This window comes from Ciconia boyciana, chromosome 1 (assembly GCF_034638445.1).
Source record: "Ciconia boyciana chromosome 1, ASM3463844v1, whole genome shotgun sequence".
Classification (NCBI taxonomy): domain Eukaryota; kingdom Metazoa; phylum Chordata; class Aves; order Ciconiiformes; family Ciconiidae; genus Ciconia; species Ciconia boyciana.
In genome coordinates this window covers 212,229,726-212,255,833 of record NC_132934.1, presented here as the reverse complement: position 1 = coordinate 212,255,833, position 26,108 = coordinate 212,229,726, and the positions used below count along the sequence as shown (strand labels likewise).

Genomic DNA, 26,108 nt, shown 5'->3' with positions numbered 1-26,108 from the left:
GCATTTTTTAAAGAAGGAGCCTTCTAGCCACTAACTCAATTTACTCATCATTTAATCTGTGGTTTCTTAAATAAGATAAAAGTTCAAAATACTGGTAAAATGTAAAATGTTTCAACTTAATTGCACAGTATCCATCAATAAAAATACGGAGTAATCTGTGATTTGTGTGAGATCTAGACTGTCTAATCTGAAAGCAATATTGGACCCTGAATTAAGCAGAGTGTTTATATCTTGGATCATTAGAGCTTGCTGAGTGTTTATTTCAGACCCTGATTGCAGTCTTACTTCATTTTAAACTGTTGTCTCTGCAAATACACCAGCTTAAAACTGCTAGAGATGAGATCAGAATCAGCCTTATAATTAAGGCTAAATTAAATTGACGAGATTGCGATTCATGTTATCACTGTAATAGGATTAGATTTACAATCTGGAATGCATTTTGTATTTGGGGTTTGTGTGTGATCCTGCTGAAAAAAGTGGAATTCTGGTAAATCCTAATTTTATATTATCTTGTGAGTAGTGATTGGAGGTAAACATCAGAAGGTATTACTTTAAAAAGACAGCTTTATTGTCATAACTCCATTGAAAACAATATGCAGTAGTGAAAGATCTGCTCCCAGATGTGGAGCACCTCCACTTACAGGAGGCCCAGCATTGTCCACTGAGCAAACTTTAACTGCAGCATTTTTTGCATAAAATGTTTTTACAGACTTCTTGATCTTCTGTCCTTTGTTTCATGCAGATACCACACGGCCAAAGCGTGACTATGAAGTGGATGGGAGAGATTATCATTTTGTCATTTCAAGAGAACAAATGGAAAAAGATATCCAAGAGCACAAATTTATAGAAGCTGGGCAGTACAATGATAATTTATATGGAACTAGTGTCCAGTCTGTGAGATTCGTGGCAGAAAGGGTAGGTTGACACTAGTTTTATTGACCATGCACCATGATCTGTTTTGTTTCCACATTGTATCTCAGACATGATTCTTCTGCCAAAAATATAAAATATCTGCAAAATGGCATCCTAATATTTATAGGCTTTATAATGGCTCCACAAGTGGAGTCTCTGACTTTGAATGACAACATCCTTGGCGCTTTCTGTACCTGTATGTAGTGCCATCAATTCAGGGATCTAACACAGCACCTCAAGTACACCCCAAAACAGCCTTCTCTCTTCCCTCTGTAAGAGAGGTAAATAAACTTATCTCACTTTCACAGAGGCAAAAGAACGAAGCACAGAAAGATTAAATTACTTGCCTCAGGTGACACAGGGAGTCTTTGACACAAACAAGAACTGAATTAACCAGTAAGAACGTAGACATCCTATTACTTTTATGAACTGATATTCCTCATCTCTGAAGAAAATCCTCTCCCTCCCGCAAAGTTCACGCCAGTAAAAATAAAACCCAACTTTTTTCCCATATCTCCAGTATATATTTTATATTAGCACCAAAGCAAAGGAGAGAGCACAGAGGAGTGGAGCGCATGCCCTGGGGTCCCCCCTCCCTGGTGCCCCAGTAATGGCCCCGTTCCAGGGCACTGCATCGCAGAATTGCTTCCCATCTTTTAGCTGATCTGCAGCAAACTCTGCAAAACTAAACACATCCTCATCTCTTTCCAACAGGGCAAGCACTGTATACTCGATGTGTCAGGAAATGCTATCAAACGACTACAAGTTGCACAACTCTATCCCATCGCTATCTTCATTAAGCCTAAATCATGGGAGCCTCTGATGTAAGTACAAACTCCTTCAAGCATTTTATTTTCAGGGTACAGTCTCAAGTGGAACAACACAGGTCTTGAGTCTATGTTTTGCCTGTCCTCTAAAATCAGTAATAACAAGAGGAAGTGGGAACAATGGAGACTTGATCTCCCTACCTACCATCCACTGTGTCCCGGGATCTCAAGGAACAAGCCAAAGCTGCCTTTGAACCTTTCGCACTGTGGGACACGTGGGCTTACATGCTGGACCATGAAGGACTCCCTGCCAGTGCTCAGTGTACTTGTTCCAACCTGTGCAGCAAGTTCACCAAGGACTCGTGGCATGGCTTGTGCCATCCAGCCTTGGGTGCTCTTGGGGTGTAGAATCTGGTCACAGGGGGTGAACCAGAGGGTGAACCTGTGTCAGATTTGCAGCGTGTGCCTCTTTGTCAGCCCTTCATTTACTCGAAGGTCTGTAAGAGGATAGGCAAGGACCCATGGGACTGGAGACGGGCAAACGTAACACTTAAGGAAAGAGAAGGCACCAACTTCATGCTGTCACCAGGCAACCTAATTTCAATATTCAGAAGAACACTGGGATCCAGGGAACAGTTAAGCAACTCAAGTATAATAGCTGAGAGGATAAAAAGGTTCTAGAGGCAGCCAATGTATGTGCATCAAAAGCAAATCAAATCAATCTTATTTCCTTCTTTCATGAGATGGATATCAATAATTGTATTGCATCTTGATTTTTATTCTGGCTCCATGGAACATTCTCAGTAGCATCTTAGGGAAATATAATCCAGAGGGAATCACTAGAGAGCATGTGCACAACCATACTCAGTCGTGGAAAATGGCACTGTTAAACTGGGCGGGTAACAGAAATCCTGCAAATATATTTCCTGAGCTGTGTCCCTATTTGGGACTACTTGTTATTGTCATGAATTACTTGAATGATGAATTGGGCAATCCTTTTGTAAAGTTTGTGAATGACTCAAGGCAGAGTGAGGTGGCAAGCACTTTGGGGATAAGATTAAAACTCAATGTAAAATCAGTAAGATGAAATTCAGCACAGACAAAGGAGAGAAAATGAAATGCACGAGTACAAGCAGGGAATAATTAAGCTATAGCACTGCAGAAAAGCATCTGGCAGTTGGGATAGATCACACAGGAATATGAATGGATGGATAATGTAGTTGCAAGAAAGGAAACTGCCACCGTGGGCTGTATTAACATCAGTGTTGTATAAGGACACAATAGACAGTTATTCTGCTTTACTGGGTATGGATGAGGCCTCACTTGGAGCACTGGCCTGGTTCTGGGTTCCACCCTGGCCGTGGAGGAGGAACAAGGGTTACCTAGTGTCAAGGAGAGAAGGCTGAGGAGGAAATATGGAAGTGACCTTCATACTGGTTAAAGCTCAGGATAAAATAGATTGTGATCAAGTGTTTTCCACGTACGCTTATGGTAATGCAAGAGTTATCAACTTCATTTGTTGTGACAGGGATGAAATCTTGAAGTCTTTTGAAGTGCCTTCCCCTCACCAAAGGCTCTGTAAATGCCAGGTGATGCCATAGGTATCTGTTACACAGCTAAAATGTAGGCGTCCCCCCTCCTATGGCAGATGAGTATCTCGTTCCGGTAACAGTGTGCTCACAACCATTGGGTGACAGAGCTGGAGAACGCTAACGTGCCCCATCCCATGTATGTGCATCCTCCCTGGCCCTGCCTTTTGGTGATAAGGTTGTTGCATGTCCAGACACATTACAGGGAATGATGCACAGTATGTGGTACTTGCACAGCCCCATCCTGCCCAAAGCCATCTTGGGTTGGATGACTTGACTTGACATTTCTTCCAGCCCTACAATTCAATTATATTCTGATCATGTTGCTGTATAGAAGGGGAAGGGTAGTCTGATAGCCTACCTTCTGCATTGGCTGTTTTAAGATAGATCTTAGCCTACAGTTTTCCCATTCATAAAATATTTACATTATTTGTTTAATGCTGACATTGCATCTGGAGTGATTAAAAAAAAAAAAAGTAACTAAAAGTGGCCCTCACTCTGAAAAATACATTAGGCAGAACCAGAAATGTGGCAATAACATAAAGGCTTCATCGATTTGATGTAAGATCAGCAAATCCTTGAACAGAGTGATTGAAAAGTGTTATGAAGTTGCAAAATATTATGACAATCATCCTGTTATTAAACCAAAGGAATGCTAATATTTCACTTAGGACAAAACAAGTTATGCAGAGTTAGCAGAATTTTCCTGACTGATATAAATCAAATGTAAGCTATTCTTCACTCTCCAAATCTAAACATGCCTCAGTGTTGACAGTATGGTAGGGACAAACAAAGTGAAATCCATTATATGACTTTGAATGCCTTATTCTGCAAATACTCTGTGGAAGACACCCTTAATTAGAAATCCAGACTTTCGTGGGACAACAAAGGTCCTTATATATCAGTACTAGTTTGGGATTTTTTGCAATAATATTGCTTATATAAATAAATTATGTAAACACAATACAACTCCTGAAAAAAAAGAGAAAAATGTAATTAATTCAGGCATTCTAAATTAGTTTATCCCCTGCAGCCTGCTCTCTGCAAGTAATCTTTTTATCTAGTTAGTCTATCTAATGTGTATTTATCTTATCAAACAGTACCCAAAATTAGTTTCTAACAGAAATGAGAACTCTTTTAATATAAACAGTATCATTCTTTTTAAATAATTGTCTTGAGAATAATGACATAATTCTGAGCCCCTTGCTTGTGAAAATCATTTATTTTATTTAGTAATGAAGATAAATCACTCAAGGTCTGGCTAAACAAATGCATACTCAGACATAAGTGGTAGTGAGTTGTAGGGTGTGCATAGATGAACGGATATAACACCTTTCCAATAGATACTATTATTTTAGTATGGAGAAGTTTAACATGGTAAACCAGTGCTCTGTGGGAACAGAAAGAGGACATTTTTATGACAGCGTAACTGTGTTCACTCAGTCTTTTTTATGTATGTAACTACTACAACACAAAAATTATAGGTTTATCTGCCATAACTATTTCTCCTGTTCATACAAATGACTTGAAAGTTAGTGTAATAGCAAAGTAAAACCATAAAAGACAAAAAATTGCTAATCAGAAGATGCAGAGAAACAAAGTCAAAAGATTTAACTTGCAGCAAAATTAGCACTTAAAGTTGAAGTCTAATTCTCATTTACGCATATGCTCCTTTGCACCTATCTGACAGTGAAGGTAAGAAGAGTGAAGGGAGCATAAATTAAGCTTACACCGGCATTTGAAACTTGGTTATCGCTGGTTCTCTGGAAATACCCTACTAACACTACTGAACACATCAATGGAAGACCATAAGGGGCTATTGGATGTAAAAGCAACCAGAACACATGACCTGAGCTGGATGTCTCCTGATTCTGCTTTCTTCAATTAAATTCAGTCCTGGCAATCAAATTGCTGTAAAAAAACTGCTCCGTCATCCTGCCCTTCCTTCCTTCCTTCCTTCTTTCCTTCCTTCCTTCCCCACCTCTACATGACTCCACCTCACAGGTTTAATCCCAGTGGCATCCCCGTTGGTACCTCTCAATTGGCCTCTCTCTCTAGAAGAAGGAAGACGGTGGTGGGATCATGGGGATGAGAGCTGGAAGTAATGAAGAGCCTGGGTGAGCTCTTCATTGGGAGAGGATGAAAACCCGGGAAAATGTGCCTGGAGGGACAGCTCTTTGTAAGCATTTTTAATTCACCAGCTGTGCAAGTCCCTGGCTAGGAAATAAAAAATTAGAAGGGACTACAGTTTGACAGCACTTTTAATTCATCATGAAAAATGGACATCATGGTCCTCCCCCTTCTTCCTCTCTCCTGAAGGCACAGGATGGGCAGAGGCATGAATACAACTAGCACAGTTTTATACCCCAGGCAAATCTACAACCTGAAAATGTAATGCAAATTTCTACTTATTTCAAAGTACTTACTATTTTGAATGCTTTTTTATATTTTTATTTGTATTTTCTCCTCTGATATTCAAAGATCTTGAGGAAGCGTTCTGGTTCGGTCACCTAAAGATATGTTCAAGTAGGCATAGCTGATGAGAAGCCCACCTGAACTCAATTAGATAGCAATCTTTCCAATAAATAGAATTACTAGTATTACAAATTTAGCAGCATGACCCAGATTGGCATATATTAAACCTATTTATATAATCCACAAATAACTGTCATAAATTTTAAAATAAATCTTTCTTATCCTTCATTTTATAAACCTGCTTTCTGCATTGCATTGGTACTTCAAGACAGATTTTTCTAAGCAGTGTTCCCAGTTATATGGTTAGTTATACAGATAGCTTTAAGTCATTTCTAGAAATAACTTTTTGCATCCTGGACACCTTACAGGCTGCTTTTCAGAAGCCAGGTACAAGTTAGCTGTGGCAAGTTCATACTGTTGTGCACTTCATAGATCATTTTTTTATACACCATCATGCACATAATTTCCTACATGCATCACCCATGTCATATTGTATACAGTCCATTACCACATAATCATATGATTCAGTGCAAGGCATTAAATCAGATTTATGTAGAACACAAGATGCTCCCTTCTCTTGCTTTCTTAGTTGCCTCAGAAAATTTCCATCATGTTTTAAGAAAAATGAATCCGTGCTGTGAAAAAATGCTAGAACAAGCAAACTGTATTTATTATTGCTAATTAATTTGAGTATGTGCAGGAATATATGTGTAAAGCAGTGAGTGAGTATGAGCTTGATTCTTTGCAAGTATACACTGGTATTAAAAACTGAGAGTGCATGGGCAAGACAACTTATTCCTTAAAGTTATTAAATAATGCCTCTGTTGAAACAGAAATGCTCCATGAAATAGCAAAACATTGGCAATAACAGAATGTTACTGATACTGTCTATGTTTTTACATTTATTGGTACCCTGTATGTTTTAGAATCTACAAGACACACTTGACTGGGAATCTCTCTAGTTAATCAGAAAGGACTAGAACAGAGAACATAAATAAATAACTTACCTTAACTCTTCCTGCTGGAAAGACTCAGCTTGATTTCTCATGATATCTGGCACTCATGCCCCCACCTGAACCAAGAATTCTCCCTGGAAGGCATGCTGGGTCCTTCTGGGCCTTCCCTACAGGGCTTACAATGACTCTGGGATTCTTCTACAGGGTCAGGAGTCTCAGTGTGTTGAATCCTGCCTTCAGTCATGATTTCACTTCCATAGCTCCAGCCTCAGTCAAAACCCATCTTCCATTTCAGCAGTTTGGACAACCTTATTCAGCTGAGACAGCTAGCTGTGGGCCTGGGAGATAGAGAGGTTCCTGAAGGAGCTTCAGCTCTGGAGGCAGGAGTGCGCTGAGTGCTCAGACCTTGAGACCTCCTGGCTCCCAGAATTACCCATGGGTTCCTGATGTCACAAGTCCATCTCAGTTAGAAGCTACCAGATTTGGGCCTCATATTTTGGGGGGAATACGGAGTAGTGAACCCAAAATAAAAATTTAGTGGAGAAATGGGAAATAGTCTGGAAATGTAGGTTTATACTACATAAGAATTAAATTAAATTTAAAATACTGAAACTGACATGAACTGATGGAAGAATTTCACCGCTTGATTCTTGTACCGATCTCAATCCATCTGTGATTCAGTTGAACATATCTTTTAGAAAACTGTTCTAGTAAGAATCTAAACTTTTTGATTACTTCCTCTGTGTTTCTAGGGAAATGAATAAACGTCTTACAGAGGAGCAAGCGAAGAAAACCTACGATCGAGCAATTAAATTAGAACAAGAATTTGGAGAATATTTTACAGGTATGTTTTTATTAAAAAAAAAATCTCAAGGTATAGTCTTTTATTGCAAAACAACTGGATCAGCTCAGTCTCTGGCCTAGAGTGCATATCAGTGTAGTGTGCCCACAGTAAGGACTCCTGGCTTGAGACTATTGTTTCCTTGAAACTCAAGGGCAGTTGAGGCATTCAACTCCTCAGAAGTTTGATGCCCTGAAGGAATAGTTTTGCATTAATTTGATTCCCTCTCTAACCCAAAACTGATTTTAATGAAATCAGTACAAATGCTGCACCATTGCATTTGTACAGACCAAAGAATTCCTCACTAGCTCAAGGCAAGAGCTCAAGCTATGGATCATGGGAGGCAAAGAGAAAGGCATCTTCTTCCTGACCTGGAAAAGAGCAACATTTAAGACCTGCTCTGGGCCCTAGCATTTCCTTTGGACAGGTTTAGGCAGCTCGCTACTCAGGGGACTGGTATTTATGGATAATACTCAGAAGCTCCCAGTTGTCCATCCACATGCTGACAGTGCACATAATCTGAACTGCAGTTCCAGATTTCTGGGGGAGGCAAGGAATTTAAGAATATAGACACCGTGCTTTGTGTTACAGTTGCTTTATCTTCTGTCACTTTGGGCCTGGTCTAGTTAACTTTTGCAGCCAAGAGTGAGTTTATTGTAACTAGGTCAGGAAAAGACCTGTAAATCGGTCTGTAAATCTGCTGCTACTCACTGATGAAGTAGCTTCTAAATCAAATGAAATGTGAAGCTTAACTTGCAACAGTGGGAGCCTACCATGCTGCCTTCCCATGGGATAGAGCTGCTATTCTCTAAACTAGCCTAGCTCAGTCATCTCACTAGAAGCAGTGGGATGGGTTTCTGTCATGGGAAGGTGCCATTGGATTGAACTTAGTTGCCATCTGCAGGGGTATGACTTTTCCATAATCAACAACATCACCGTGTGCTAGTATTCCTTCTCATTTCATCAATATCTGACACTGGATGCTGTAGAATATAACAATTAAAAGAAATATTGATATGATTTCTTACTGCAGCTATTGTTCAAGGAGATAGCTTAGAAGATATATATAATCAATGCAAACTTGTAATTGAAGAACAATCTGGGCCTTTCATCTGGATTCCTTCAAAGGAAAAGTTATAAATTAGCCACTGCACCTCTGATTACGACGGGAGAATATTTAGAAGAAAACTATAATATACTATTTGGAGGCTTTCCTGTTTTTGTTGCATTTATGTTCTTTGCAGTCAATGTGAATTTTGATGAATGTACAACACAAAGTGTTTGAAGCCATGAAGGACACTGATGGGTCAAAGGGTAGGAACAAAAAGACTTCTACCATATAAAGCAAATCTGTTGTGTGCTCAGACCACCAGTTGTAGGTATAAACTTTTGACATGGAGACCCTCTGTCAAGGGGAGCTAGCCACCTCCTGTGCCCATGCGGACATTTTGATTGATTTCAATGGCTGAGCTCAGTGTGTTGATTGCTTTAAAGAGAAGTTCCCAGCTCTTGAACCTCATATAGGGCTTGATCCTGCAAGGCGCTCGGCACTTAACCCCAATTCCTACACATGAGTAGCCCGTTGACTTGGAGTCACTTGTGATCCTTCCCTATGCTCTTCAGTCCCATCGATTCCAGTAGGACTATCCATGTGCTCAAAGCTAAGCACAGGCTTAAACGTTTTGCTAGATCAGGGCCACATGCACCTTGCAAAATCAAGCTCAGAGTACTTGGTCCACTTCCTACTGAAGTCATTGGTAGGACGCTCTCTGACTTGACTGGGAGGTGGATCCTATTCTAAGCTTGTCATTGCACATTTGTAGTTGGTACACCTCGACTTCGGTAACTATGCACATCTTTTGATTTCTGAAACCAAGTCAAGCATTTCTTTTTTCCCCTTTGGAAACACTATTGCATCAGGAACTAATAACAATATAGTTTATTTTAATGGAGTTTGGGGGTGGGAGAGGATGGAAGCATTTCACATCACACACATGTGCACACAAACACATTCCCATGCGGACACACACATGTATGAGGATTCACAGCACCTATGTTGACAAGGAGGGATACAACTGGGAAAAGCTTTAAAATTTTTGATTGTCTATTTTATCATTTATATTGATAGAAGGCACTTAAAGATGGAATAATTTATAAAAATAAAAATATATTGATGTATAGAAACTAATTTCTATAGGTAAAAATGTTTTTGTGAGATATTTTGTAAAGATTAATTAATTGAAAGATTAAATATTTACACCCTTGTGCGACTGTAAAATGTAAAGAGGACCATCAAGTTGCATTATCCCTTTTCTGTAACAGATTCTCTATTACTAATGACAAGCAAGATAATTCCTTAAATTGTAGTTGTCAGCTTGTTTTTCTCTCAATTTAATCCTCTCCCTTGCCTCTACTTAATCATGATGAACTCCTGTGGAAAGATCTCTTGAACTGACTGCCCTGTAGGACTTTTTCTGAACACAAAAGGATAATGCATCTTTAAACTGAAGTGGATGATTTTTCAGAAGCAAAATGTCAGTGCTTGAATGCAGTTAATAATTTCTCTCTTGGAGGGAGTCACACTTCACCCCCAAATGTTTTATGATCCTTCCTGTTTCTTTAAAGGAAATACCAAAAGCATTTGATCTTCCCTCTCTTTGTAGGCAGGCAGGTCACCAACTAACTTGTATCTTCATTCATTTCACAGTCAACAAGGGTCTTAAAAGCAAAAACTGAGGCAATGGACATTTGTGAGGGATTTGGGGAAAGTCTGTGGAATTGCAGTTTGGGGTGCATGGAAGGGGAGAGGGAGGTATTTTTTTTCTCATTTCACATTGCCCTTCCTTTGTACTGCTGCCATTCTTCACTCTGACACACAAGGGGACAACCGCAAGAGATACTATGATAGTAAACTGAATTGCCTTTGCTGCTGCTGGACCAAGTTTTCTATAAAACCCACACTCTCCTGCCTGCTGTGCCGCAGGAGTCCAATACTTACTAGCTGGTGGCTACAGCAACCCTAATGTTTACGGACATTTTAAGGGCAAATGCTAAATAGACGCCTCAGTTACTCGTCTATTTGAAGCTTACATTTCTACACCCTGTCAAGCTGACAGGTATATCCAGCCAACCTCCATGGAGAGCGCAACTAGCTGGATGTTTGTATTATAGCCACCAGCGGTGACAGGGTTAAAAATATGGGCATTTTAGTGGCCCTGAGGTGGCCTCACTTACTGCCCTACTACGGTAACTTTGAGAAGTTCACACTTCTTTTACTACTATTTTTCTTGCCTGGCCAGCGCAGATTTATAAACAAGGGTTTCAGTTAAGTCTCCAAAAGAGCTTTGCAACCAGAAGGGCTAGAAACATTTTTTTACAAAATATAAATGAATGAAAGCTTCGATTTTGGATAATTCTGCAGAAATCCACAGAGTGACCCCAGATCTTTGGAAGCCATGGATTTTTCCATGCTGGCAAAGTACTATTGCCCCAGGTTGGGAAATAGCCCACCAGACCTGAAAAACCAAGTATCCTAAAGCAGGAACTTCATTCTAATTTTCAGCTCTGTTTTTAAGCAATCAGTCACATCTGCTTCTTTGTTTCTTAGTTCAGCATGCAGCCTTTTACAGTACTATCCTACTAGTAGCTGTTTTGCTTTGTTATGTGCTGTGCTTTATGGTGAACAGTAACACTATGGCTGAGTACAATCAAATTTTCCATCAGTCCTTGGTTACTGTAGTAACATTATTTATTTTTCCCTGTCTGTTGTTTGTGCTTCCAGTTTAGAGTTGCCATTGCACTTCTTTTTTTTTTTTTTTTTTAAATAAAACATATATTTAAAACCAATTCAACAAGAGAAGCAGTAAGAGGTCTTATTTCCCTTAGGACTTGTACTCCCATTTGTTTTGTGCGTTGACGTTTTGCGTTTCATGTTTCAGCATCCTCAGAGCTGCAGTTCTTTTTTGCATTGCAGCTGTTCGGATCATACTGGGTGGTAGTGGGAGGAGGAAGAGAAACATAAGATTCATGCAAACATAAGATTCATTACATCTGGTGCAAAAAAAAAAAGAGAAGTCCAAACTCACAACCCACAGCAATTGGCGCCTGAGACCATATTGGTGCTAACACAGCTTAGCGTAATCAGATTCCCTTTCTGTCCATGTAAAAGACTTGCAAGCGTCTAAACATGAGACAAATGCAAATGCTGGACCCTTTAGGAAAAGTGCCAGATCACACCCCTGGTGCTATTTCTCATGTTCTGGCACAGTGTGTAGCACCGTAGGGTCTAAGCAGAACCAAAATTATCACAGCTTTTTGTCCACCCATGAATGATCACAGTGACATCTTGCTAGCTTTGTGCAGATGTGCAATATTACAACCTATTTATTTCTCCTTGTCACAAAGCATCTTCCATGCACTGACTCATTAAGAGCTTGCTAACAGGGCTCAGTGAAACGGCACTCTTTACTGGTCTTACGGTCTGACCATCAACCAGTGAAAGAGCCTCTTTCTTGCTTAATTCCCCCTTCCTACTGTGCTGGTTTTGGCTGGGATAGAGTTAATTTTCTTCAGAGGTACCCTGTCCATGCTAGCGCTTTGTAATTTCTTTGGTAGTAAAGGCTGTTTCTAGATAAATATTCTGTGGTGTAATTGTGTTTGTAGCTAGCATGGTTTGATGCTCCAGTGTGGACAGGGTCCTAGGAACCACCCTGTGAAATTCAAGGATAAGAAATCTCTCCGTTGCACTGAAATTTCAAATCCTCATCCTGGAGAGCAGTATTGAACCTGAGCTAATAACCACTACGAGCCAGCGACAGTGTCCTAGTTATACAACGTCCACCTACCTATTTAGATTAGTTTTCTATGGAGAAATTGTTGGTGTTACACCTTCACTGTTACTCGCTCATCAGCACTCAGTCCAATCGTATTTTTGCTTTGGTTTTCTTATATTTTATTTTTTGTTTTTCAAATTGTATCCCTGACCAGAGGATTCAGTGAGTGACAACACACGAGGATATTTGTAGGAAAAACAGTGTTAATGAAAAAAGTCTCAATCTTCTTTTTAAGCTGCATATTTAAAGCCATACTATCTGCCGTGTTCACAGAAAGTGGTCTTTTACCCTTCACAGCTTTTAGTCTCAACATTTTTTCTCTTGAACATTTTGTCTGCCATGTTATGCATGCGGTTCACTGTGCAACTGCATCCATGTGCTCAAGCCCATGCCTTGGTGGAATAAATGTATTTTCCTATTCCATTAAAAATCAGACATCTTGTCATTTAGTTCAGAAGTAAGAATGAGGTCATCATTATGTTAAAAAAAAGGTTCCCATTTTAGGGCACAAATCAGCATCAAAGCTAACAGCAAATAACATCAAAAATCTATTCAGCATATAGCCAGCCTAGATCCTCAGCTGGTGTAAATCACGGTCACGCCATTGATTTCAGTGGAGTCCATCCCATTTACACCACCTGAAGTTACACATCCATCCTCCCTGTTACACCGATATTTTAGCATTACTGTAAAACACCAAGGCCACGTGCTTAAACAGCAGCTCAGCACTTTCCATCATTATTTACTGTTTATATTACTGTAGCACCCAGAGGGCCAAGTCATGGACCAAGATCCTTTTGAGGTAGGTGCTGTGAAATTGCTGAACAAAAAGACACCCCATGGGCCAAATGCTGTGGCCGGATTTTCAGAAGGCTTCAGCCCAACTCACATCTCACCAAGAGCAATAGGAAACACTACCCCATTGGCCCTTTTCAGACTCTGTCTTTAAGGTGAGGAGCGTGAGAGGCAATCCATCATCCCTCACACCGCGTTAGCAGCTTACGCCATCTGGCCCTGACCTACAGCGCAGGCAACTTGCCCTGGTGTAAAACAGCATTTCTGGGGATGGGCGGTAGCCAGCATCCTAGGCAAGATCTTTGGGGGAAAAAAAAGCAAAAAAAAAAAGGCAAAAAAAAAAAAAGGCAACACTGTTGGCTCTTAGTGGGATAGCAACCTTTTAATTTCTGGATTTGTGTTCCTAAATTTGAATCGGCCAGTCCGAATTTCCGAGTGCAGCAGCCTGTACTCAGCAGGCAGCTCCATCCGGCACGCTGGCTGGCGCGCGTCTCTTTAGCAGGATGTTTCTCAGTCCAGCTGTAGTGTGGGGCACTCAGAATCTGAACTGGAGTTTACAAAATACCCTGTCCAGCTTACACTCCTGTTATGTGTAAATACTCTGCGCATCCATTCCATTTGTGTAAAGAATAAAGCACACACAATTATAAAAATTAAGATGTATATTTCATACTAGCTGTGTCCTTGCTTATTTATTCCGGTCCAAGCTCTCAGCTGTGGTTCAGTTGTAAATGCTTGATAGAGTGTTTATAAATATGTCATGAATTTTATTATAAAATATTAATATTAAAGCATTTTTACACTTTATAGCAAATGGCTTCTTCACAAGGCATAATTTGTCTTTTTTCCTTAAAGCAGAATAGTAAAAGAGAATGAATATGCTCTTAATATGTCTTGAGACACTATCACATCTATCACACAAGACAGACACAAGTCTGGAAGTGGGATGGTGGTTTCAAAAATGACTGAGGATACAGAAACTTTTTCCTTTCTTGCACTTTTTTTTCTTTTTGACTTCATATTGACATGGAAGTTACCACCAAGAAGATTCACTCTGGTGAAGTACTGCCACTTTCTCCTTACCACACTTCTGTTGTGCACTGGGTATCATCAGCATCTTGGAGAATAATTATCAGAATATTTTTTTTTAATTAAAGAAATTGTTCCATGTTTCTGACATCACAGCACAGCCATTGGGATAAGGACTGTAATAATTACATGCTTGTAAGCAGCTTAGTGGAGCATAAATTTCAGTTGTGCTATGGGGTCCCAACAGCCCAAGAACCTTGGGTTTTGGCCATCCCAGGAATGTCTTTGCAGATGGCTCGTGGGCTCCAGGGAGGCCATGTGAACACTGGCAGTCTCCAGCAGAGGCAGAAACATGACAGAGACACTGCTTTCGACACACAGACAGTGCTAAATTCAGTCTGCAGGGGATCACGGAGCTTCCATATGGCTCTGGGAGACACAACTGACACTAAAGGGAGAAAAACTCTGTCCACAGAATTTTACATGCATAATCACAAGGATGGTTAATCATCTAAACATTCATTGTTATGCTTCAGGCTTCTTGAATAGATTCAGAAGAGGGAGAGAATCCAAACAACAGTTCACATTGATATGCAGATGAGCACAACTTAGGGGGAAAAAAGTTAGCAAGTTATTTTTGAGATGCCAGCCTGTTTACTGAGAGATTTTTCACAGCAGTAAGTTACTGCTCCAACAATCTTAGCAACAAAGTGAAGTTGCTTTCCTGAGCAGCGCTGTACAAAGCAGTCTGTAGGTGGGCTCTTCATTACAGAGCAGCATCTCTTATTAAGTACTTTCTTCTCCATCCTATCTCTAGGCAAACCTGAGCTAATTCCCCAGACTATATTCTGCAAAAACAAGAGAAACTTGGAAAACAATCTTTATGAAATGCCTAGGAAGCAGGAAATACTTAAAATTTCTGGAACCCAGACATGCTGTGACTATTGATTCAGGCAGTGGTGGCAAACCTTGCCAGCCTGTTGCCTCGGCCAGGCATGGAGTATGTCCTGAACGGTCACCTTCTCTCATTTGTCCCACTGCCTTTTAATGGTCCCTTTACACAACCAGCCAAATGTCTAGACTCAGTTGTCCAATCACACCCCTGTGGCTTGAAAGACACTATGTCCCAGCTTGAAAAATTATTTGGGACCAGAGCTGCAACATAGGTGAGCAGTACTTCTATGTACAGATACCACCAAGTGCCTAATCCATCTTGGGAAAGTAATTTCACACTGATTTTCAAAGGAATTTAGGTGCCTATCTGTCATCAGCAAGTTATTAATTTCACTATAATCATAGCACTTTACAGCTGGCACATAGCAAGGTGATGACACCTGGGTCTCTATGTCACCTGTGGGAGAGCAGGAAAATGGTGATTCAGTTCCTAAATCTCTGGGCACATATCAGATCCCCTTCCACACCAGCAATCCACACAGCAATCTTTATTATCAAAAATCTTGGACAACCATGGAATAGTTACCGTAATAGCCCTACCAGAGCAGGACTCACCAACAGCACCATTACAAAGCCCATTGCTGCAAGGAAGGTGACACCACGGCTGCAGAGCAGGGGCTGCTGGGGTTGACTGGCTGGACATGTCACCAGTAAAACAGACAGAGTTGAACTGGTCTATAGACCAGTTTGTAAAGCTGTGGACAAAAGCACAGCTCCCCTACTCAGTGGAGGAGGGCTGTTCTGAATAGCAGCCACCGCCGCAGTTTCTTGCTGATGGAGATGGTTCCTCCCTGACACGCTGGGGAGTGCCAAGTATCTCAGAGAAGCAGAGCATGGTGCCCAGAAGAGATAACTAATTTTAGTCAGCGAAGAAACTGAAATGCTTGTTGCAGAAGCTCATTAACTACTGTCAACTGCTCATTAGCCCTTGATCTAAGCAGAAGCAGGTGGTGGCAACCAGGGAAAATGAATTAGGTCTAATATATTATTAGTGTAATAGTAATAGGGCTGTTATAACATCAGTAGAAAAGCAATACACAGCTGGCCCCTACACTACACCAACTCATCAGCTAATGTCTCAGTCTAAACAACTAGCCTGAATTTGAGGGCTTGCTCTGGTATGTATGGAATGTAAAGAGCTTTCACCTACGCCTCTTATGGCTTCCCTTCCACACAGTGACTCCCTGACACTGCCAAAGACTTTGCCTTGCAGTAGTGTCTAGAAATGCAATAGGGCATCAGCTATAAATTGTAATTTGCAGATGTGTTTAAGCTGCAAAACTCTGGGATGGGCTTTAAACATGTAAGAAAAGTACAAAGATGCTGGGAAACTGGAGTTAAATCCACCTCGAACAACAGCTCACATGAAGTCCCAGTCTGCAGCGGAAACTCACCACCAGCACCACCAAACCCTGTCTGACCTCTGCCTGACCCACCTGCCCCGGCAGGCTGGTCTGAACAAAAATCATGCCAGACTCCAAAGAAACATTTTCTTTAAGGTCTTCTTGCCACCTTCTCCCTTTTTCCCAAGAAAGGGTGTTGCCACTGTGCCACCTGCAGTAACAGCTGGTCAAGGGGCTGTTCATTATCTATAAACTCAAAGCACAGGGATAAATTGTCACAGTCATCACCATGTTTAAGTACTAAGAGTGTCAAACACCCATTTCTTTCTCTCTTTTTTAACAGAAAGTGTTTCAAACATTGTTGACCCGATGACTCAGAACGAATCCAAAGGGTCTGAGGGCAAATGCTTGTCTTATGCTCCTGTCATCGCCTATGCACTATAGGAGTTTTGGACAGGCTTTGCAGGATGCAGAAGCCACCAAAGCACCCTTTTTCCTCCTCTGGTGGTGTATTTAGTGTCCATATTCTGCCTGCCTGGATGTGATTTGCTGGGATTCAGTTGCTGAGTAATGGCAGAAAAATATTAGACAGATATTTTCTAAGCTTTTAACTCCTCATCCGGATGTAATCCTTCTTTAATAGGGCTGGCACTTGCTGTAGGTAAGTACGCTTAACAGTTTACAATATAATCTCACAGGCAGCGAGCGCATCCAGAGCTTCTTTTTTCAATGGACACCACATTGTCCTCTTTTAGAGATGCTAAATGAGAAGGAAAACATTATTCTGAGGCTGTGTCTGCTAAACAGGGAAAAGCCCTGCAGATCCCCAACTCCAAGACAATTGGCAGAAGGAGCATTTCCCACTAAACGAGCTTCGGTGCTCACCTGAGTTTAGTCCATGGTGGGACTGGGTTTGGGGAATGGGTGCAGTGTATGGAGGTGAGGTAAGTGGATAGTGCCTTATTCAGCTGGGTGGATTTGGGGTGGGAAGGGGTAGTAATCTCATCAACTATAGCAGGCACATAAGCGAAGCCATAAGCCCCAGACAGAGTTGATGGAGCGGTGTGGTGGGGGAAGGTCTCACATGATTCAGTGCCTGCTTTACTCCATTAACCAGCAGAGTTATAGATGGAGGCTAAAGGGTCTCTGAGTATAAGGTTAGATAGGGCAAATACCAATTTCAATGCATTAAAGAACCAGAAGTAAAACACTAGGGATCAGGCAAGCAGTAATTCATAGACCTATGGAAGAAGCCAGTTCTTAATGGAGCCTTTGCTGATGGAGACAAATCCCCAGTGACCACAAATTTCTGCCCTAAATATAGCAACTACTTTCCCTTAAGCAGGAATTGAGGCCTGGATGCACAACAGTGTCTGCCTGAGAGCAACTCGCATAGCCAAGGCACAGTCTCACTGCTCACAAATGCTTTCTGAAGGACCCATCCTACGGGTGTCCCAACCCATCACCTGAAGCCAGCTCCACCGGCTGTGCAGAAGAGATGCAGGCTTGTTCTTCCCCACATGCACACACAAACACACGTGCACATACAGAGCATCCAGGGACACAAATCACCAACCTGAGCAGCCCAAGTGTCTCAGCATGAGAGCAGCTGCTGCGGCACACATTCAGCTGCAAATGCTGAGGGCAGCAGTGGCGTATGTCCCTCCCTGGACTGCGAGCACCACGTTCCCACCTATAAATCTCCTGTCCAGAGCCCAGAAACTCTGCAACATTTGGACACCCACACTCTTGCGGGGTAAACTTCCACAAGGCAGCTCTTCAAGGTCACTCATGCAGGTACCCAGGCAGTACGTACCCATCACAGCCCAGCCCAGGGCAGGGAATGCCTACAATAGATTTTCTATATAGCTGTTTTGAGATTCAATGCGATGAAGCTAGTGTCCCACTGGATCGCCCAGCCTGGCTGGCAAGCTTTTGGGAGGAAAGGGGAGCGTACACACAGAGGCAGTCATATCACATGGAGGGTTTGCCACCTTGACTGGAGCAGAGCCATTGGAGTGCTGGAGGTACAGGTTGTTTAGGAATTAATTCTCTGGACAGCAGCTAGAGCTGCTAAGTCTTCCGAAGCTTCCCATAGAAACATAGCCAAAGATTTTTATCTGCCCTCGGTGACGCTTGCTGCCGATTTGGTGTATGACTGGGGAATTTGCCTCCATATGATGTGTGCCCACGGTGCAAGGAAGTAATAATGCTACCTCGCACTATCCCACTATCCACACGATCTCTTTTGTGCTAGGACAGTGTAGGTGAGAAATAATTTAATTTAAACCACAGCACCTTTATTGCTATTTTTTAGCCAGAGGTGCAAGAAGTGCAGGCAGGGAACAAAACAAAAATGACAGGAGGGTGTTGTTTCATTGCAAAGGCCATAATAAATGCCTTTGTTTGAGCAGTGGTAGAAAAGGTATAAAGAGAGAACGTGGAGGTGAGGCAAGTAGAAGCCGGTGGCAGAGGAAGGGCTTGGCCATGCACAAAGAGGGAGGAAGGGGGGCTGTGAAGCCAATAGTCGCAGAGCCTGAGGATATTGTCCAAAGTAATATTAACAGCTAGAACTGCTCACAGGGAGCATTAGTCTCTCAGGACAGTATTTCCTTTTGCTTCAAGAAAAACAAAGAAAAGCACTGATAACCGTAGAATAAAAAATAAATTAAGGTGCGTTGGCTACTCTTCCCCAGGCTCTTTCAAAGAGAAAGAAATATTCCTCTGTATTTCGCTTGCACCCCAGGGTGGAGCTGGCTAATTAACCAGGGTGGGCAGGCACGGCAACCAGAACCCCCCTCCGGGTAGGAGTAAGAGAGGCTACAAAGCCTCCCTTATGAATCTACTGCACCCAGGCTCCCCCTGAACAGCAGCTGGGATGCTTGTGCCTGTCTCATGGGCTTCTCTACGCAATGGGTCTGCTAGTCTCTTTGGCTTGACTTGCTCTCGGATGCTGCTGGACATACAGTTCACAGCACTTGCAAGCGACGTGTGCTGTCCCGACAAGCAGTGACCTGACCATGGGGACAGCACCATTGCCATCAGGGGTGACAGGCAATAGCTGCACAACATTGAGTCCCATGTATGTTATGAATCCAGACACTGGGCAATGTTATGGAAACTGGAGGAAAGGAGAAGAGAAAAAGGGCCATCGCATCTTGCCTGATTTTGCCCTATCCCACTTGAGCCGGAAGGCTGCACATTCTCTGAAAATAATTCAGCCTCCATCTCACAAGAATAAAGCTTTACAGGCACTACATTAACACATTAAATTACAACCATGCTGGAATTTGTTCAAGACAATGTGCCAAGCACCTCTGCTCTAACTTGAGAAGAGACCTACCTTCTTCTCAAAATATAGAGATGGATGCACTAACACATACTTCTCTGCAGTTTCCATAAGTTTACAGATTACAGCAGCACTGTGGGTCACTGTTGCATTAAACAATTTGCTGCCCTAAAGATGTCCTGATAGGTGAGGATAAGAGCAAAAGCAGTAAAGGGAAAAAGCAGAACAAAAAATTGAAGAGTTGGTCTGGCCACAAAAAGCTGACTTGATGACAGCATCAGGGTTGCAATGAGAGCTACCCTAAATCCACGCCTTCCCAGTCACTTACAGTATTGTATCTTTACTGGCTACTGACCCTGCTGGTCGTGGGAGATGTGTCAGAACTAAATTACACAGCCAGAATTAAATAGGATCATGATAATAATAACAACAGCAAAGATAAAGACTTTCGCCCAGTTTGAAATTTCAGGGGTTTGGCTGCATGCCAAAAAGAGATGGAAAGTTGAATGTACTTGAACTTTTCCTGAAGAAATAATGCCCCCAAAATGTCAGTTCAAAAATGTCACATATTTTGACATTCAGAACTCAGAATAGATCATTTCAGACTGACAGACCACACCAAACCTGTATTAGCTGGTAGTTCCTTTTTTTTAGTACAAAAACACCTTAAAAAATATCTGTCTTTTGGTCCAGCTAAGATTGGCTTAGATAAGCCCAGTGCATAATGGAAAAAAAGTATTTGTTCCAGACAGTGTGACCAGCCTTGCCCAGACCCTTGAGAAGTTTCTGCAGAGGAATATGAAGATTATTATGTGATATGGGCACTCACTTGACACAGAGAGAGATTTGTGAGCCATTAGTAAGAGGCCGTATCATACACTTACACAGATCAATTCCCATCCAACAGTGAAAATAGGAGATAAATGACAAATGTGTTACAGACCAGGGACTAGAGACTTTGACCACCCAAATGGTAATGTGTATTTGAAAAGTGATTTGGAAGTAAGTATATCTGAGAAATACCAAGCATCCCAAAATCTTTCTCCTCCTCAAACACCTATTGAAGGTTTTTTCTAGTAATTAATGCCCACGAAAGTGTCATTTTAATTGTACATTTTCAATGAACCTGTGTTTATACCAGAAAACAATAAGTGCTGCAGAACTAGAAATGAAGGAAGAGAAGATAGCTCAGATAAAAGTGTTTGGATATGTTTCAAGTTGTAGGAAAATCAGATTTAAGGTGATGAAACAGAGGGACTGATAGAAACCAACCATCCATGGTAATGGCCCAGGGAGGCTGTAAGACATGCAGAATGAATTATGACACAGAAAATAGCAGTCAGGTTAACGGGAGATTAAGAGTAAAACAAAATCTGTAAGATAGGAGTGGAAATTAATTTGGTAGAAACCGGCATGGTCAAAAGAGGAAGGGATGGCAGCGGAGAATGAGGCGGCCCAGAAATGGGGCCGTTTGAAGTATAACACCTAGGAAAAGACTCACCGAAACGTGGTGTGCTGAGAGGACTGACACTCTTCATCTACAATATGCTGTTAACCCAATGCCTTCAAAACCTTCAGAGGACACGACACATGAATGCCTCGCTGTCTAGTAAACAGCTCCAAAATGGTTTCAGAGCTATGAATCTTCACTTTCCCATTTTTTTCCATCCAGGAATCCAACAGACCTTCCCACAACACTCATCCAACAGGCAATATGACTAATATCATGCTACGGATACCACGATCTGACCCACTTGGAGATACTTACAGCAGCCAAATCTCATTGTTTTGCCTCTGTCTCTCCCCAGCCGACACTCTAGCCTCTTACTAATCCTGCTATTTAACATCCACTATTTGCATAACCAGCCTAAGGCATTCATCAGCTAAAAGGTTTCTTCCAAAATGGGTAAAGGAGCTTTGCAATTGATGGCAACCTGTATTTGAAATATTCATCTCTACCACTTCAATCATTTACAATGGCCACTAGCACTAAGCATTAATCACAGATAGCTAAATCAAGGGATATATATTTTTTGTACATAGTCAAAGCAAGTGCTACAGGCCCAGTCTCTGCCCTGTCCCATGACACAACCCCAGGTAGCCACCGCAGAGCAGTGGTGGCTCTGTGAAGGACTCTGGCCCAACAACTTCTCTTCTCAAGAGTGTTTAATCCAAATTCCTTTTGCTGGGGAAGGGAACCCAGCACACACCCCCATACCCATCATTGTCTCTGAATTTAGCAGTAAGCAGTACTTCTTACATATAAGAGATGTTTCTCCCTACTCAGCAAAGATTACCCATGGGATTCCCCCTCTCTGACTTAAAATCCCATAACTTAAAGACTATACTGCAAAATTGTTCACATTTGCATGATACCTCTAACACAAGCAAATCTGCCTTCCCACTGTTTTTTCTTACTTTTGTATTATAGTCATAATGAAGAAGAAAAAATAATTGAAAAGACCCCCTAAAAATCTTATTTCAAATTTGTCATCTGAGGTCATCAAGGGATAATACCTTAAATCTTGACCTCAGCATTTTCCAGACATAAATACTGGTAGAAGAATGTAAAAGACAGCATTATAGCAGTACTGTCAGCCAAGCCCTGCAGACTATGAGAGTGTGAGAGATGCTGATGACATTTCAGAAGCTTGAAAAAAAGTCTCAAAAAGTGTCAGCAAGATGTTTTGAAAAAGAAGAAATTGAAGATGACAGGCATAAAAATCTAGCAAAATAAAGATCTGTTGAAACATGAAGTGCCATTTTTCACCAGAGATCAAGTGAAGCTTAGTATACATGTGTTTTTCTTACAACAGTACAATTCTACTGTTTCTCACTTGTTTTGCAAGTGTAATAGTAAGTTTATGTCGGTTTCTGCCAAAAATTGCCCAGCAAGCTGCTTTTCCAGCTTGGGAATGCAGTAAAAAACTGCTGTTTACCTATCACACATTTTTAAGCTGTTGAGTTTTTCAACTAATAATAAAAAGTGTCAATCATATTTTTAGCTGCGGAAACATGGTCCTTACTGCATTCAGGTTATCTCTTTTGTCAGTTACTGCTCCCCATCAGTGGCACATTAGTGCCAGAGCTGCAGGCAGATTTCAAGTTCATTTAAGTTCACCAGTGCAACTTAAGACTAAAAGTGGTTAGAATTCTAGTTCCACCTAAAAACTCTAGTTGTGGGCTAAAAATGGGCTAAAACATGAAACTGATTTTTTTTTTAAAGAACTCATTATTTTAAAGGCAATACCATTTCTACTTATTACTCAAAAAATCCAAATGCTCCAATCTGATATGTGATGCCTAAGCCCAGCAGGCAGAAGGAAAGGACCTTTCCAGCCCTTCCTCATGGACTGGTCCTGGCTGGGCAATTCAAGGTAATTTTGTTGGTTTGTCTCTTGCTTGCTCTTTAAAACATACAGACCTCATGAAAATTCACGAAACACTGCTCAGGTGATGCCGTCACCAGAAAACAAGAAGAGAGGGAGGGTACATGCTGAGAAGGTAGTGCCTGACAGTCTCCCAGGGACTGATTTGCTCTAGACACTGACGGTGCTGCATAGTCCAGAACAACTGATAAACTCAGTGAACAGGAGTCTGCTGAAACTACACTAGCACCCACTAGCAGCAATGAGGGGTTGCATGGTTCAGACCTCATCCAGGAGCATGATGGCTGCTACACACAGAAATATACACACCCCTGATAAACCAGAGTATTCTTGGAGGGATTCTCCAGACACACACCAAGCAGCCACGCACGTCAGTTCGACCCGGCACTTCTCAGCACACAGCTGGGCTTGGTGTCCCAACCACTGCTGCAACCACATAATTGTGAGTGAGGGCGTCTGTTATCTACACGGGCGAGCACCTTGTGTGAATTAATGATCTGCTATTACTAATAACGGCTTGATTCTGTTAACTACAAAACAGATTCTTCTGTTAACTACAAAACAGATTATTCCTAAGAAATACTATTTGTGATCTGTGTCTCCCCAGAACTCATACCTAACAGTGAAGATCATCAAACTCCTGGGACCGCCCTTCCACTTTCACTTCTTTCAGCAACAGTATCAGCTTAAGCAGTTGCCTTTCTCAGCCCCTCCATTTTCTGCATGGCTATTTTCAACATGAATGAGCTCTCTGGAATGGTTCACCCCATGGGAAGAAGCTGGGGCAGACTTTGCACGCTCTTCAGACACCTAGAAGTGATGAGGAGATCTATTTCTAGATTTAGGTACCCCAGTGAACTTGAGCATCCAACATTTATGGCTCATCCCTTTCCCTGGGGCCCAGCCTCACACCCAAAACAAATCTTTTCAGAACGAAAACATCTGCCCAGAACTTTGTAGATCTCACCAAAAGCACCTAATCCGCTGTTGCACTCAAAAAGTACAAGGAGTTACAAAATACCACTAGATGCCCATCTGTGCTTGAAACCCAGGGAAAATCAGATCATCTACAGATTACTAACAAAAGATCCTCTTTGGGGCTGAGCTGGGAATTTAGTCTCCTCTGCTGTGCTTGTTCGTGTAGTTTGGCCAGAAAAGACACCCTTCCTTATGAGATTAAATGATGAAGGAAGTGGAACTGACCTCTAGAAAATATTATTTTCCCTCCACATCCTTCAGAAGATTAGGAGCACCTATTAGGCCTGTGTTTTCCTGCCTGTGCAAGATTTTAGAGCCAAATGAAAACTCTGCCACCCACAAGTTTTGGAAGTTGGATTATGGGAGAAGAGGAAGCATCTAGTCAGACGGAGAAAAATACATTATACCTATATCCAAGTAGACAGCAATCATAAGTCAGCTTATACAAAGAATATTCCTGGTTTGGTTTTGCATGAATTTTCGATATTCTTTGTAACTTGGCAAATCTCATTGAATGACATAATACTTGCAAAGGCTGCCTGCTTTGTAAAGTCTCTAAAAGCCTAATACCTCCATAGGGAGCAAAATAATTAAAAATTAAAGAATAGGTCACAATATACATCTATAACCTGATCCTGAAAGACATTTTCATGCAGCTTTTCTACTGATATGAGTGCTCTTGTAACTTTAGATCCTTAAATTCATGCAAGCCAGCAGACATCCCTGGTCTCTTGTTTTCCTAGTACCAGTGGGGTTCTTCATGTGGCAGGATATCTCTTACTGGGTGTTTTCACAAGATAATACCACGTGTTCGGTAGCTTCGTTTCCCAGTGACCTGAACAGCTTGTAGCATCTCAAGGACTAGTTGTCTTTGCAGTCCAACTGCTGTTTCAACCCATCTTTGCAGCGAAGATGTAATTATGTCCTGCAGGAAATATAGCAGGTACTACCTGTGTAGGGATGACTCAAAATGCAAACATAGGCATTCAGGAAAATAAACGGGATCGTGGAAGGGCTTTATGGGTCTTTATGAGTACCACTGCTTCGGAAATACCTTCACTTCATGAAGACATTAACGTACAAATTTTCTCAGCCATTGCAATTGCTATTTTTTAATTCACATGGGTCCTGGGCATTAAAAACCCATGGGCGTCTTGTCATTGACTTCTCTTGAGGCAGACTTGCTCTGCAGATAGACCATCCAATGACCACACCATGTTTAATTATTAAATCAACAGAGGTGCCAAAGGTCAAGGAGGAGGTGAGCACTGGTCTGGCCTGCCCAACCCTGGCTGCACATCTATCTGTCACCACTATTTCACTTCAAAAATCATGGCACTAATGAGCAGCCTGAGGATGGAAGAGATCCTGTATCAGTGACCCTAATCTATGACTGTGGCCAAGAATGTGTCAAGATAAGATTTTATTAGTCTACTGCTGAGCAGCATGGTCAGAAAGCACATGATTTCTTAGGTTTATTGAGTTAATTTTGAAGTTAGTTAACACAGTGCTTCCTGTATTGAAGAATAATATACAAGAAATTCAGGTTGTTGCCCTTTTTTTTTTTTTACCTGGCACCCAGAGAATGATGGTTTATCTCTTTCTTGGCTGTTTGACAGCCACTTCTTGTCTCTTGCCTCTGGACATCGGTGAACTAATATTGTTTCCACCATGGAGCTCTCTTGCTATTGAAAAAGCCTGCTGCCTGACACACCGGCCTCCCCTCTGTGCTGCTGAAGCCTTAGATGACAGCTAAACCTTTGATCTTCTTAGGCAAACGATGGACTGAAACTCGGAAAGTCTTGATTCCATTCTGGCTTCTTCCCATGTGTCAGGTTCCCCATCTGCAATATGTGGATGGTAAAACTACCCTTCCTCTAACAGGAAATTCATGCTTGAGAGATGATGATAAATTGATATGTGATACAGACAAAAGCAAAACCAAAATTATTTCAGGGC

At 41.6% G+C, this 26,108-nt stretch overlaps 1 protein-coding gene across 8 annotated transcripts in view; it reads left to right on the top strand.

The window, feature by feature from the left end:
* The window catches only part of DLG2 (discs large MAGUK scaffold protein 2), a 1,049,275-nt gene extending 1,037,917 nt beyond the window's left edge, over window positions 1-11,358 (top strand). For all 8 annotated transcript variants that reach the window (XM_072850809.1, XM_072850805.1, XM_072850803.1 and 5 more), the window contains 4 exons: window positions 743-915; window positions 1,627-1,736; window positions 7,452-7,543; window positions 8,574-11,358. In XM_072850809.1, coding sequence (XP_072706910.1) covers window positions 743-915; window positions 1,627-1,736; window positions 7,452-7,543; window positions 8,574-8,680 — 482 coding nt within the window. In that variant the 3' untranslated portion in view covers window positions 8,681-11,358. The remainder of the gene's footprint in view (window positions 1-742; window positions 916-1,626; window positions 1,737-7,451; window positions 7,544-8,573) is intronic.
* The last annotated feature ends 14,750 nt before the right edge of the window (window positions 11,359-26,108 follow it).